Source organism: Equus caballus, chromosome 20 (assembly GCF_041296265.1).
Source record: "Equus caballus isolate H_3958 breed thoroughbred chromosome 20, TB-T2T, whole genome shotgun sequence".
Lineage (NCBI taxonomy): Eukaryota > Metazoa > Chordata > Mammalia > Perissodactyla > Equidae > Equus > Equus caballus.
Genome location: NC_091703.1, coordinates 329,909 through 343,390, shown reverse-complemented (window position 1 = coordinate 343,390; position 13,482 = coordinate 329,909). Strand labels below are relative to the sequence as shown.

At 49.1% G+C, this 13,482-nt stretch overlaps 1 protein-coding gene and 1 long non-coding RNA gene across 10 annotated transcripts in view; one reads left to right on the top strand and one right to left on the bottom strand.

Annotated features, from left to right (window-relative positions):
- Positions 1 to 9,077, top strand: part of LOC106781171 (uncharacterized) — a 30,717-nt gene extending 21,640 nt beyond the window's left edge. For 3 of the 5 annotated variants that reach the window (XR_011429426.1, XR_011429425.1, XR_011429423.1), the window contains exons 10-12: positions 1,903 to 1,995; positions 3,581 to 3,797; positions 4,672 to 6,965. This is a non-coding gene — a long non-coding RNA (uncharacterized lncRNA). Of the gene's footprint in view, positions 1 to 1,902; positions 1,996 to 3,580; positions 4,479 to 4,671; positions 6,966 to 8,941 lie in introns of those variants that run through there. The other 2 variants (XR_011429422.1, XR_011429424.1) reach the window with 2 other exon arrangements.
- LOC138919310 (serine/threonine-protein phosphatase 2A regulatory subunit B'' subunit beta-like) overlaps positions 1 to 13,482 on the bottom strand; it is a 132,685-nt gene that overhangs the window by 23,503 nt on the left and 95,700 nt on the right. For 2 of the 5 annotated variants that reach the window (XM_070244043.1, XM_070244045.1), the window contains exon 2: positions 9,014 to 9,192. In XM_070244043.1, the coding sequence (XP_070100144.1) occupies positions 9,014 to 9,192 (179 nt within the window). Of the gene's footprint in view, positions 1 to 1,456; positions 1,573 to 7,596; positions 8,018 to 9,013; positions 9,193 to 13,482 lie in introns of those variants that run through there. The other 3 variants (XM_070244046.1, XM_070244042.1, XM_070244044.1) reach the window with 3 other exon arrangements.

Below are 13,482 nucleotides of genomic sequence, written 5' to 3'. Positions count from 1 at the left end.
TTATGTTTACTTCTAAAAGCTTTATCTCTTTCACTTAGGTCTGTGAACATTTGGAGTTCATTTTTTAAAAAAATTAAGTTGTGATTAATTATTTTTTGCTAGGAAAGATTTGCCCTGAGCAAATCTGTTGCCAGTCTTCCTCTCTTTTTTTTCCTCCCCAAAGCCCTGGTACATAATTGTGTATTCTAGTTGTAAGTCCTACTAGTTCTTCTGTGTGAGTTGCCACCACAGCATGGCTACTGCTAGACAAGTCGTGTGGTTCCACACCCGGGAACTGAACTTGTGCTGCCGAAGCAGAGCATACTGAACTTTGACCACTAGGTTATCAGGGCTGGCTCTGGAGTTCATTTTTGTGTATGGTGTAGGAAAGAGCCCAAATTCATATTTTTTCTTGCAGATATCCACTTTTCCCAGTCCTGTTTGTTGGAAAAAACTATCTTTTCCTCATTGAATTGCACTGGCACTTTCGTTCAAAATCAATTGGTCATAAGTGTAATCCTGAGTCTTTCTGACATTTAAATTTTTTTGAGAAAGGGAGATTGAGAGTACCTATTTGTATAAATGCATAGTACGGAGACTCAAAGCATATTTACCAAACTGTTGACAGTGGTTACCACTTTGAGGAGATTGGAAACACCAGAAGGATGGGGATCATATATTCCCATCCTGCTAGTATGTATATTATTTGAATCCTTTAAAATGAGATTGTGCCAGGGTCAGCCCAGTGGTATAGTGGTTAAATTTGGCACACTCCACTTCATTGCCCCAGGGTTTGCGGGTTCTGATCCCAGGCATGGACCTACACCACTCATCAAGCCATGTTGTGGTGGTGACCCACGTACAAAATAGAGGAAGACTGGCACAGATCTTAGCTCAGGGCCAGTCTTCCTCAAGCAAAAAAAGAAGAGGATTGGTAACAGATGTTAGGGCCGATCTTCCTCACCAAAAAAATAAAAATGAAAATAAAATGAGATTATGTCAAGAGAAAGAGAAGGCAAGCTACAGACTAGGGGAAACTTTTGCAAAAGACCTATCTGATAAAGGACTGTTTTCTAAAATATACAAAGAACTCTTAAAACTCAACAATGATAAAACAAGCAACCTGATTTTAAAAATGGGCAAAAGAACTGAACAGACAGACACTTGATCAAAGAAGACAGATGGATGGCAAGTAAGTGTATGAAAAGATAAGATGCTCAACATCATATGCCCTTAGAGAACTGCCAGTTAAAAGTACAATGAGACACCAGTACACACTTATTAGAATGGCAAAGATCCAAACCTCTGACAGCACCAGCTGGTGAGGATGTGGAGCAACAGGAGCGCTCATTCATCACTGGTGGGGGTGCAAAATGGTGCAGCCACTTTGGAAGACAGTTTGGCAGTTTCTTACAAAACTAAACAGAGTCTTACCATATGATGCTGCCGTCACACTCCTTGGTGTTTGCCCAAATGAGCTGAAAACCTGTGTCCACACAAACATGTGCACAGATGCTTATAGCAGCATTGTTCATAATTGCCAAGACTTGGAAGCAATGGATATGCTCCTCAGTAGGAAAAGGAATAAATAAACTGTAAAAAAAAAAAAAGGAAAAAAAAAAAAAAACGGGAGAGATTGTGTTCACACTGTATAATTTAGGATATCTCTCCTACCATTTTAGTCATCAAAATAGTTTGGGAGAGTTATTCACATATGACACCCTTTATGTAGATTTTTAACATAAAATAACAATGAACAATTTTACCATAAGAATTGATTTGAATACAAAATTGACAATGACAGTCTAATTTTATGTCACCAGTCCAAGTCGTTGTCAATTTGTTTGAAGCTTTTGTGCATTAGTTTGTAAATTTAATATGGTTAGCATTAATCTGATAAACTTGTGCTTTATTTATTAACAGATATAGGATCTGCGACAGAAATTCAACAATCTGACCATACGTGAGGAGTGTGGATGGGAGAAAGCCAGCAATACGAGCAAAGATGTGTTTCAGGTAAATTTGTGGATTTCTAATATAGACTTTTACTTTAATGAATTTAAGCTTTAGAAACATTTAGCTTCAGGTTTTTCATCATTTCACAAAACGTGTCATCTATTACAATGTCCTGATTGTCTTGAAAGAGTGAGGAAAGGTCAACACAAAATTCAGGATGGTTATTTCTGGGGGGGGAGGTGGAGCTGAGATTGGATTTGGTCCCCCTGAGAGCTTCTGAGTTGCTAAGTAATGGTATGTACCAGTGTCTTTTATTCTTTAAACTGTACCTATACATTGTTTTGTAATAGCAGTAGTACATAATTTATATAATGTGCCAACTATGCTTCCCAGGCCCTCACACACATTGACTCAGTTAATCCTCACAACAGTCCTGTGAGGTGGGTGCCATTATCCCAGGGTGGAGAATCTGAGGCCAGGAAGACTCGAGCACGTGCCCAGGGTGGAGCTGGGTTTCTCACTCCAGAACCCATGTTCTTAACCCACAGGTTATGCCATCTCTGCTTTCTATACTCTTGTGCGTGATGTATTTCAAAATGAAAGAACTTTTTAAGTAGAAAAGAGGAACAATGACTCTTAGACTCTCTCTCTTCTTCCCAAATTTTATCATGTAAAATTTCCTATTTTCTCTGTAAAATTGGCTTTGTTGACATGATAGATTCCATTCTTATCTATTTGTAGTAATTTTTTTCCTAAAATATTTTAACTCCAAGCTTTTGGTTCAGAATTGCTACTTCTCAAGCCAGCTTGGAGCCCTGCCACTTTTTCTTTTAGATTTTAGAAAAATGCCTCTGGTTGTAAAATCAGGTTTCTAAACTGGTACTTTATTATGCTGTGTAATCCAAATAAAAACTCTGTTTTGAATTCTGTCTTAGGAGTTTAAGATGTTAGAGTATTAAAGGATTATTGTAGGATTGTTTTACTAATGAAGTCTCCTTATTTTACTAATGAAGTAATGTCTTAGTAAGACGTTAGTAATGTCTTACTAATGACAAAGGCCCTGAGGACAGTGACGAGATTGATTGAATGAATTTCAAGTCTGTTAAACAGGAAGGATGCTGGGACATTTGGACCTGCCATGCCCATTTCTTATCGGGTGCTTAGTCCTGGGGACATAACACCATCAGTGACGCAGATAACGGCTGTGTCAAGACAGCATTATATCGGAGCCTTGTAATTCTGCCCCTTACCACCAGTGTTTCTCTCCTACATTATTTTATAGGCCACCGTTAAGACTACTGAACAGTTAAAATCAAACTAATCTTTTATCTGTACTTTGGAACCATTCCCCCAGATCTCTTATTCATTGACCTCTCATCCCATCACTTAGCCTTGTTCTCTCTTTTCCATCAGTTTTTAGACATGTTGAAGGGTCCTATCTTTGTTTACATTAAACGACCACTACAACTAACTCCTTGAGGGCAGGAACTTTGTCCTTTACCTTTGACCCCCAGCATGTTTAGCACATACTAGGAACTTGATAAGCATAAGATGGATGTGTGAAATATTTTAGGCATGCTTTATTCATTTTTCTTATAAGATGGTAATGAGTTGCTTTAGTAAATGTCATAATTTCTCTTTGTAGGAAAAAGTTGTCTTGGGTATAGCGAGTGAACCAAAACAGGACGATGCTGGGATCGCAGATGGGGGTCACCTCGCTGCTGTGAAGAAGGCAGTGAGAGAGAGGATGCAGCCGGGAGAGCGTGCTGAGGCCGTGGGCTCTGCGGTGCCAAAGGAAGTTGATCATAAAGCGTTTGACGCTGGATCTTTTAGAATCGAAAGTCCCGTTAAATCGTTCTCAGGTTAGTTTTTCTGTTGAGACTACTTAAGAAACGTACTTGGGTTGGATGGGAGCTTGTACAGGAGGTGAAAAAGTTTTCACAGGAAGCAATATAAGCTGTCTGTGATTTCTGGAAAATAGACCACATCCTCACCACCAAACACTTGCAGATTTTGTTTGATGGATGGGATTAGATTACCTGAAGTGACATATCTCCTAAAGTTGCTTTTCTGTGTTTTCTAAGTGACTTCACTTCCATTATTAGCCCCTAACCCCACGGTCCTGGGAGGAAGGTCACAGGTCCCAAGAGGGAAGAGCAATGAGCATGAGGAGTGAGGTGATTTCCTTCAGGTTGGTGCCAGGCTGGATGAGAATTTCAGTAGGAAAGGAAGCTTAGGCACCAAACCATCACACTTCTCTGGCTGTTCTTAAAAAATGACGCTTAGGGAAGGTGGGTTTGGTTTTATTTTCATTTGTATCAAAACTTTTGCCCAGATCTTTTTGAAACACAACAGGCCAATCCACAGACAGAAAGGGGACTCATGGTTGCCAGGGGCTGGGGGTGGAGAATGGGGAGTGACTGCTACAGAGCCCGGGATTCCCTTGTAGGGGGAAGTGAATGTTCTGGAACCAGACAGTGGTAATGGTTGTGCAACACTGTCTATGAAATAAAGGCCCCTGAATTGTACATCTTAAAATGGTTAAAATGTTGGTGGAACTTTATGTGAATTTTACCACCATAAAACGAATGAAAGTATCTGCAGTATGATTTAGTTTACTCTAATCAATAGTGACCACAGGGAGCCTGGGGCTGGGGGCGGGAGGGATGAGAATCGAGCAGAGTTTAGGGGCCAGTGGAGACGCTCACCATGCTGATTGTGCTGACGGCTTGACAGGCCCACAGGAGCTCACCAAACTGTCCACAGCAGACACCCACTGCTTCTCACCCAGCAACCATGCCCGGAGAAAGCCGCCAAAGAAGTAGAAAAGCTACACAGGTTTCAGCTCGTGGGGTCACTTTCATGCTCCCACACGAACATGCAAAGCGAGGACCACCTCGCCAATGGGGAGTGATCGCCACCCATAATGTTCAGAGAGAACACACCCAAGCATAGAACAGGGTGCTACTTCTCATCCAAGAAAGGGAAGAAATTAAATATGTGTGTACATAGACAGACATATATTTGTAGGTATTTGCTCATATTAAAAAATAAAGGATAAGCCAAAGTTATGAAAACTGTTACTTATGGGGGAGGAAGAGAGCAGAGTTGAACAGACAGGGGTAGACTCTGGACTTAGGGGAATAGATCTGGTTTGTGAGTTTCGACCTTGGAACCATGTACGTTTTTACATACTTATAAAACAAAATTTAAAAACATACTTTAAAAAGGCGATCTCTAACAGAAGAGAAGGGGACACTTCCGATCTTCCTCTTGGACCAGTGTTACCCTAATACCAAAACCAGACACAGGAATCACAGGAAAACTGCCAGCCAGTATCTCTTCTGGATACGGACACAAAAACCATCCACAGAATACCAGCCAGTGAAATCCAGCCACGCAGAAAAAGGACCACACACGATGGCCAAGTGGGATTTGCTCCAGAACGCAAGGTTGGTTTAACATTGGAAAAACCAACTCGGCTAATGCACCTCATCCATAGAATAAAGAACCAAACCACACGGGCCTCTCAACAGACACAGGAAAAGCATCCGACCAAGCTAACATCTTTTCTTGATAAAAACGCTCAACAAACCAGGAATGGAAAGGAATGTCCCCAACCCGATAAAGGGTATCTGTGAAAACCCAGGCTCACAGCATGCTTAGCGGTGAAGGACTGGATGCTTTTCCCAAGGCCAGGATCAAGAATCTCCACTCTCGGACATCAACACCACACCACGCTGCAGGTTCTTCCCAGAGCAGTCGGGCGGGACGAGGAAATAACAGATCCACACCAGGAAGGAAGAAGCGAAACTATTTCTAGCCGCAGGTGACATGATCATGTACACACAAAATCCTAACGAATACGCTAAAACACTATTAGAACGAATAAATGAGTTCAGAGGACTGCAGGATACAAGATCAGTACACAGGAATTAATTGCATTTTTATACACTTGCAATGAACAAGCTGAAAATAAAATTCAGAGAAGCATTCCAGTTATAATAGCATCAAAAAGAATAAAATGCTTCAGAACAAATTTAACAGAAGACGTGCAAAACTTATACTTGAAAACTACAAAACATTTTCGAAAGAAACTAAGACCTAAATGAGTGGAAGACGTCCTATGTACACGGATGAGAAGACAGTAGTAAGACGGCCATACTCCCCACACCGATCTACAGAGTCAACACGAGCCCAGCAGAACCCCAGCTGGCGTCTCTGCAGAAACTGACAAGCTGACCCTAAAATCCATAAGGAGTTGCAAGGGTCCATGGAGAGCCAAAACAAGCTTGAGAAGGAACAAAGCTGAGGGACTCACACGTCCCATTTCAAAACCGACTGCAAAGCAGCAGTAATCAAGACAGGGTGGGACTGGCATAAAGACACAAGGACAGGTCAAGGGCTAGAATCAGAATCCAGTACTAAATTTCAACAAGGGGGCCAGGGCGGCTGGACGGGGAAAGAATAGTCTCTTCACCCTTGGTGCTGAGACAACTGGATTTCCAGACGTAAAAAATGGAGTTTGACTGCTGCATCACTATGTTCAAAAATTAACTCAAAATGGATCAAAGACCTAGACGTAAAGGCCGAAACTAGAAACTCTCAGGAAAAAACAAAAGCAAATCTTCATGACCTTGCATCTGGCAATGATTTCTTGGATATGACAGCAAAAGTACGGGCAACAAATGAAAAAATAGATAAAATGAACTTTTCAAACAAACAAAAACTTTTTGGCATCATGGAAGACTATCAAAAACTGAAAAAAGGGGTCAGCCTGGTGGTACAGTAGTTAAGTTTGCACACTCTGCTTCGGTGGCCCAGTGTTGGTGGGTTCAGATCCTGGGCACAGACTTACACACCACTCAACAAGCCATGCTGTTGCAGCAGCCCACATACAAAATAGAGGAAGACTGGCACAGATGTTAGCTCAGGTCCAGTCTTCCTCAGCAAAAAAAAGGTTAAAAAAGACTCAGGTCAATTCTCAGTTTTTCAGGTGCTGAGTACATATAATTAAAAAAAAGAAAAAACAACTCAGAGAATGGGGAAAAAATGCACAACAAGTATTGGATAAGGGACTTGAATCTAGAATATATAAAGAACTCTTACAATTGGACAATAAAGTGACAATCCAGTTAAAGAAGGGGCACAGGATCTAAACAAACATTTCTACAAAGAAGATGCAGAAACAGCCAATAAGCAGATGAAAAGCTGCTCAACATGACAGTCTTCAGGGAAATGTAAGTCAAAACCACCAGGAGACACTTCGTGCCCCCTAGGACACGCTGTCTACAATCAGCAAGACACAAGTGCTGGCGAGGGTGTGAGAGATCGGAACCCTCCTACGCTGCCAGTGGGAACGCAAAATGGGGCAGCTGCTTTGGGAAATGGTCTTGTGGCTCCTCAAAGCGTTAAACATGGTGTCGCCATGTGTCCCAGCGATTTCACTCCTAGGTATGTATATCCGAGAGAACCCTACACCTGCACACCAAGACTCGCACACGCGTGTTCCAGCAGCCCCGTGCACCACAGCCCAAAGGTGGGCCAACCCAGACGTCCATCAGTTGATGAATGGATAAATGCACAACGGGACGCTGAAAGGACGTGCCACCGACACACACCCCAATACGGACGAACCTTGAAAACACAGGCTCACTCATATTTTTGCTTTATTTTGCAATAAAGCACTTCCTTTATTGCTCCTCGCTTTACCGCGCTTTGCTTTATTGCGTTTTTCACCAGACGCTCCACCAGCAAAGAGAAGATGACTTGCTGAAGGCTCAGGTGCTGGTTAGCATTTTTTAGCAATATGGTATTTTTAATTAGGGTATGCACTTTTCTTTAGCCATAATGCTATCACCCACTTAGACTACAGCGTAGCATAAACCTAACTTTTATCTGCACTCGGAAACCAAACAATTTGTGTGACTCGCTTTATGGTGACATTCACTTTGTTGTGGGGGCCTGGAGCCGAGCCCGCAGTGTCGCCGGGGTCTGGCTGTGTGCTGAGGGAAAGAAGGCAGACACAAAAAGCCACACACGGTATGCATCTGTTTACATAAGATGTCCAGGATACTCGAACCTACAGAGACAGGAAGTGGATTAGTTGGGGGTGTGGAGGGGGGATGACAGCTAAAGGGTACAGGGTTTCTTTTAGGGGGTGACAAAAATGTCCTCCAGTTGACTACGATGATGGCTGCACAACTCCGGGCATACACTGCATTGTGCTGACTTGTACATTTTAAATGGGTGAACTGTGGTCCAAGAGTTATATCTCAATAAAGCAGTTCCAACAAGAAAAGAGGACAAGCCCTAAAAACTGCAAGCAAAAGGAAGCACGTGAACCATTCAGCAGGCGGAACAGAACCTGCTCACAACACACATGGACGGAGGGTCAGCATCCAGAACAGGAAGAGACATTCCAGAGGGGAGGGTGGGGATGAAGAAAGAGAGAGAAAGCACCCCGGAAGCACAAGGGCAAAGGGGAAGCACAAGCACCCCAATGCAGCCTGAAGGCGGAGCTCACGAGCACAGCCCAAGGCAGCCCGACCCATGGGGGAGCGGGACGCGTCAACGCCAGCACACAGGAGGGGCCGTGCCAGCCGCCGGCTACACGGGAGCCTTCCCACGTGGCTGAGGCGATGTGGGAAACCACGATTGTGCTCGTCTACACGTGTCTACACATGTCAACATGGATGGCCTGGAGACATGCCACCGAATTTCAAAACCAAATGATGAGACGATGCACGGGGGATCGTGTGTTAGGCTAAGTTCAAAATCGACATGTTGCTGCACATGGACTGTGGGTCCACTGGCACCCACCCTAGACAGGGAGAGACACGGGGCAGGAGGGCGCAGAGGAAGGTCCAGGCTGGACCTCAGGGGATCGGTTGCTTAAAAAATGCAAAGGTGAACGCTGCTCCATCTGGGAGGGCAACAACGCACAGGCATGTCTGTCTTCAATATTTGGCACAACCGTTAATACAGAGTCTCCACTGTGTTTCAGATCCTGAAAACAGAACATAAGCACCAACCCGTGAACGTGGTGCTGCCCAGAGGCAGCACGCGGGGCACCCACCTTGGCCACCTTGCCCATGTCCTCCATGGTGGCTCTCTCGTGTGGAAACTGGGCAAAGGTCCGCTCAATCTTGGCGATGACGGCATCGATGTTCACTGTCCCCTGCGGACGGCCTCGTGGGAAGTAGAAGGTGGGGATGCTCTGGCTGGTGGCAGGGGCTCCTCCTTCTTTGTCTGGACCTGAGAAATGAGACAGGTGGTGAGGACTTGGGAACAGGAACCACCGTCCTCACATGAACCCATAACAGACAGGGGCGGCACCGTTCTCAAAGTGAGCGCACGGGGCCACGGAACCCCAATGTGCACAGAACGCCAGACAATCCTGGGGGCCAACTCCAGCCATGAGGCCACCCACACCTGAAAGGTCACACACCACAAGGGAGTGTCACATACCACTGATTCCCACTGCTGAGCCTCCCCCAGCCCTGCCTCAGTGTGACCCTGCAACAGCAACAGCTGACAGCCCAGGCTGCCTGGGAGGCCGGCACAGGTCCTTGTGGGGAGCCTGCCCCGCAGTCCTTCTGGGGTCAGGGTCCTCCAGGTGGGCCGTCAATGGCACTCGCTCACAGCCAGGACAGGTGTGGCCTCTCTTTGGGGCCCACACCTGCAGTCGCTGGTTCCCACGTGTGCCTCCCAGAGAATGGGACGTACGTCTGTCACCTGACCTGGGATGGCCCTCCAGGAAAGGATCTGGCCCTGCGGCCTCTTTCTCGCCAGAAGGCAGAACGGCAGCTGAGCCACCCCAAGTGAAGCCAGCACGTTCAGCAGCAACTACCTCGGAGAAGTGTGACCTCCTGACACGCTTTCCAAGACACAGTGGTGTCGGGACGTGCCCTCGGGGATTCAGGGAGCTGACCTGCTGTGGGGCTGTCGTTACAGGTGGAAGGGGGGACTCTGTATATAAAACACAGTTGTTTAAAATGCTCCCAAGCAGAAAGAGCTGTTCAGTGGACCCGGTTAAGGAATGACTGCCGAAAGTTGGCCCCAGGCCGGGTCTGCAGCACCGAGGGGGGAGAGGCTCTGAGCCTCCTCTGAGGCCGAGCCCATGAGGCTCGCTGTTCCCGCCACAGCGGGCACGGTAGCCCAGCAGGACTCAGCAGCATCTCCCCGCTGACTCAGGAGAGGCCTTCTGGGGCCAGAAACAGCTCCTGGGAGCCGGGTCATAGATGGCCGCCGAGGACCAGGCACCCAGTCGGCCTCGACGGGCAGTGACGGGGAGGCACAGTCTGGCCCGTGGACGCATCTCCGGTCTACACCCTACATTCTCTATGGCTGGGGACACGAGGCCACAGTCTCAAGAGGCAGGAACAGCCCAGCGTCCTACTGGGGAAGGACTGGACTGAGCAGCAAAAACCCAATGCCTGAGGCCACGGGGGCTGATGGGGCCGGGAGTGGGCAGGTGGTCAGGAGAGTGCACTGTGAGGGTCCCCAACTCAACAAGGTCTGGGGAACCCAATGCACACGGGACACCACGGGACCACATAGGACCTGCAGACCCTGAGCGTGCAGGAGACACACACACAACACAGCAGGCCGAGGAAAGGACAAAGAGGGTTCAGGGCGGGCCCAGTGACTGGGCACAGCGTGGTTCTTACCCAGAGGAACGGCACCGCCAGCAGGCCCGAACGCCCAGGTGGAGGGGTCCCCTCCATGCGCCGCGGGGCACTCACATGTCAGCCACCCTCCCCAAGGCCAAGTGATGGAGCACAGCTCATGCAGCCACCGCCTCATGCCACAGGGACCAGGGGCTGGAACACCAGATACCAACAGCACTACCAATTTGCCACCAGGACACACAGTCAACACGGCTCCACACTGAAACCTGCAGGTGTCCTACACATCTCGTCCTGCAACAGGGGCCTCTTCCCCACCCAGCTGCAGCCTCTGGGACTGGCTAGCGTCCTCCTCAGTCCATCAGTCCATCTCAGGGACGGCCCATGTTCTCTCAGTCACGTCTCGGGATGGCCCCACGTCCCCCTCACTCATGTCTTGGGATGGCCCCCCATGTCCCCTCAGTCACGTCTCAGGACGGCCCTGCATCCCCTCACTCACGTCCCGGGACGGTCCCTCGTCCCCCTCACTCACGTCTCAGGAGGGGCCCACGTCCCCCTCAGTCATGTCTCGGGGTGGCCCCGCATCCCCTCAGTCACGTCTCAGCATGGCCCCATGTCCCCTTCAGTCACATCTCGGGATGGCCCCGTGTCCCCTCAGTCACGTCTTAGGACGGCCTTGCATCCTCTCAGTCACGTCCCGGGATGCCCTGTGTCACCTGTCTGTTTTCCCTCCAGCACTAGGAGGAGGAGTCACTTGTAAACGCTTTCTGTCCTGCCCCACTGACGTGACCCACAGACGGCAGCAACACGTCCAGAGGTGTTGCTGTCCTGAGTCTGCTGTACTAGGGGGCTATGGGGAGAGCCTGAAGACGCACGACAATGAGCCCTGTGATCACAACAGGGCAAATAAAACAGTCAGGGGTTTGACGCAGGGTCACCTCAGTGCTGAGAGCCTAGAGGCAGATGTGGACAGCGCGGTGATCAGAAAGGAGAGGCTGCAAAGGGCGGCCCTGAGGTTCCGGCACCTATTGCAGGCCGGCTGTGCTGAGCGAGGCGGGTCTGCCATGGACGGTGGGAAGCACGAGGACCACACCGTGGACTGAGCCGCAGAGCAGAGGCTGGACGATGACCTCGGGCCCACCCTTCACGAGACTTGGCCCGAGTCAGCACCCAGGGACACAGGCTGATCCCCCTCCTCCCAGCCCAGGATGTCCTGTTCCACAGGGATTGGGTTACAGTGTCAGAATCGCTGAGTCCTGATGTGACAGCCCTGCACAGCAGCACTGGGCCAAAACCACACCCACTGTGGCCCAGGGACAGGCGGGAGGGGAAGCTACACCCAGAGCTGCCTCCTTGGAAGGAGAAGGTTCGGTTCAACAGACCTGCTGGGGGTGCCCACGATTCGCTTTGAGGAAGATAACTTTTCCCCTCGATTTCTGGAACAAAGACTGAGGGCCGTTTTTCGTTTTTTTAATTTTTTGTGAGGAAGATTGTTACTGAGCTAACATCTGTCCCAATCTTCTTCTACTTCATATGAAGGAGGCCGCCTCAGCGTGACTTGACGAGCGGTGCTAGGTCTGCGCCTGGGATCCGAACCGGCGAACCCCAGGCCACCGAAGTGGAGCCTGTAAACTTAACTGCTGTGCCCCTGGGGCAGGCCCCTGAGTGCCTATGTTTACTTGCCCTGTGGCGGTGGTTCCGTTTTCCCGTCCTTCTCTTTTCCTCTCTCCAGCGAAGCGGAATGAATTGCGAGCCCAATGCCCTGAGCTGTCGGCCACAGTCGCTGCCCTTGTACCTTTGTGCAAGACGGTGTTGGTGTTTCCTGAGCACTGACCACATCTTCCCATGCACCATCTTACTCAACTGCTGCGTTCAGGACAATCTGTGACTGACGTGCCACCAGCATCCTGTATTCACGGTGGGAAAACTGAGGCACGAGGAGTCTGGCGCTCCAGGCAGAGGGCAGGGCACCTACACTGTGGGGTGGCTGCCCCTGGGCTGGTTCTGGAGCAGTTGTCAACCATGTGCCTTCTCCCCAGTACACGGCTGGGCTGACACAGACCCCTGGGCTGCTAAGTCACAGGGATGTCGTTCCCTGCTGGTCAGCGCTAGGAGGCCGTGCACCTGGTCACCTGGGAAAGGACAAGGAAGAGGGATGACAGCGCTGCTACGCCTCCATGCAGACCCACTGCTCGGCCTCTCGCCTACGACCAGGTGTGATTCCTGAAAACGAAGTTGCTGTCACCGTGTCAGCTGGCTTCTGCCAAACCCGTTACACAGTTAATACTCAGGCCGGTCCTGAGAAATGGACTTTGACAAAATGGACAGAACGTGACAAAGAACTTAAATCAAATCTTCCTGCATCTGTCAGTGCACAGCAATCCACCACGAGGCTCACCCTCGCCCCCCTGGCTGGCCCGAGCATCTCCATGGGTGCCCTCCTCCATCTGGATGGCCACAAACTCCAGCTGGCGACGGCGTGACGCTGACTCCACCACACGAAGCCCTGAGAGCAGCGGGGTGGGCTCACTGGGGCGTCCTGGACATGTGGTGCCAGGCCCTGTGTCGCTCACGCCCACTATCCATCCACCCTCCTGTGGAGACACAGGGACATTTCCTGCCTAAGGGCTGCCAAGCGACAGCTCTGGAACCTCGCTGGACACTCACGAGGAAGTCTGTCTTCATCTGCACAAGTCACGCGTGGCAACGAGACCTGCTCATGAATCCGCTGTCTACGCAGATGCGAATCCAGGCTGGGATCCGCGAGGAAGGCTGTGCCCTGGGGTCCTGGCGGCTCTGCCTGGGGAAGTAACGTGGCCTTTGTGCCCTGGTGACCTTGCAGTGACCCGGCCGCCAGCACGCGTGAGGGGAGGGTGGGAGGCCAGCATGCCCCTTTGTGGAGCAGCAGCAGCAGCGA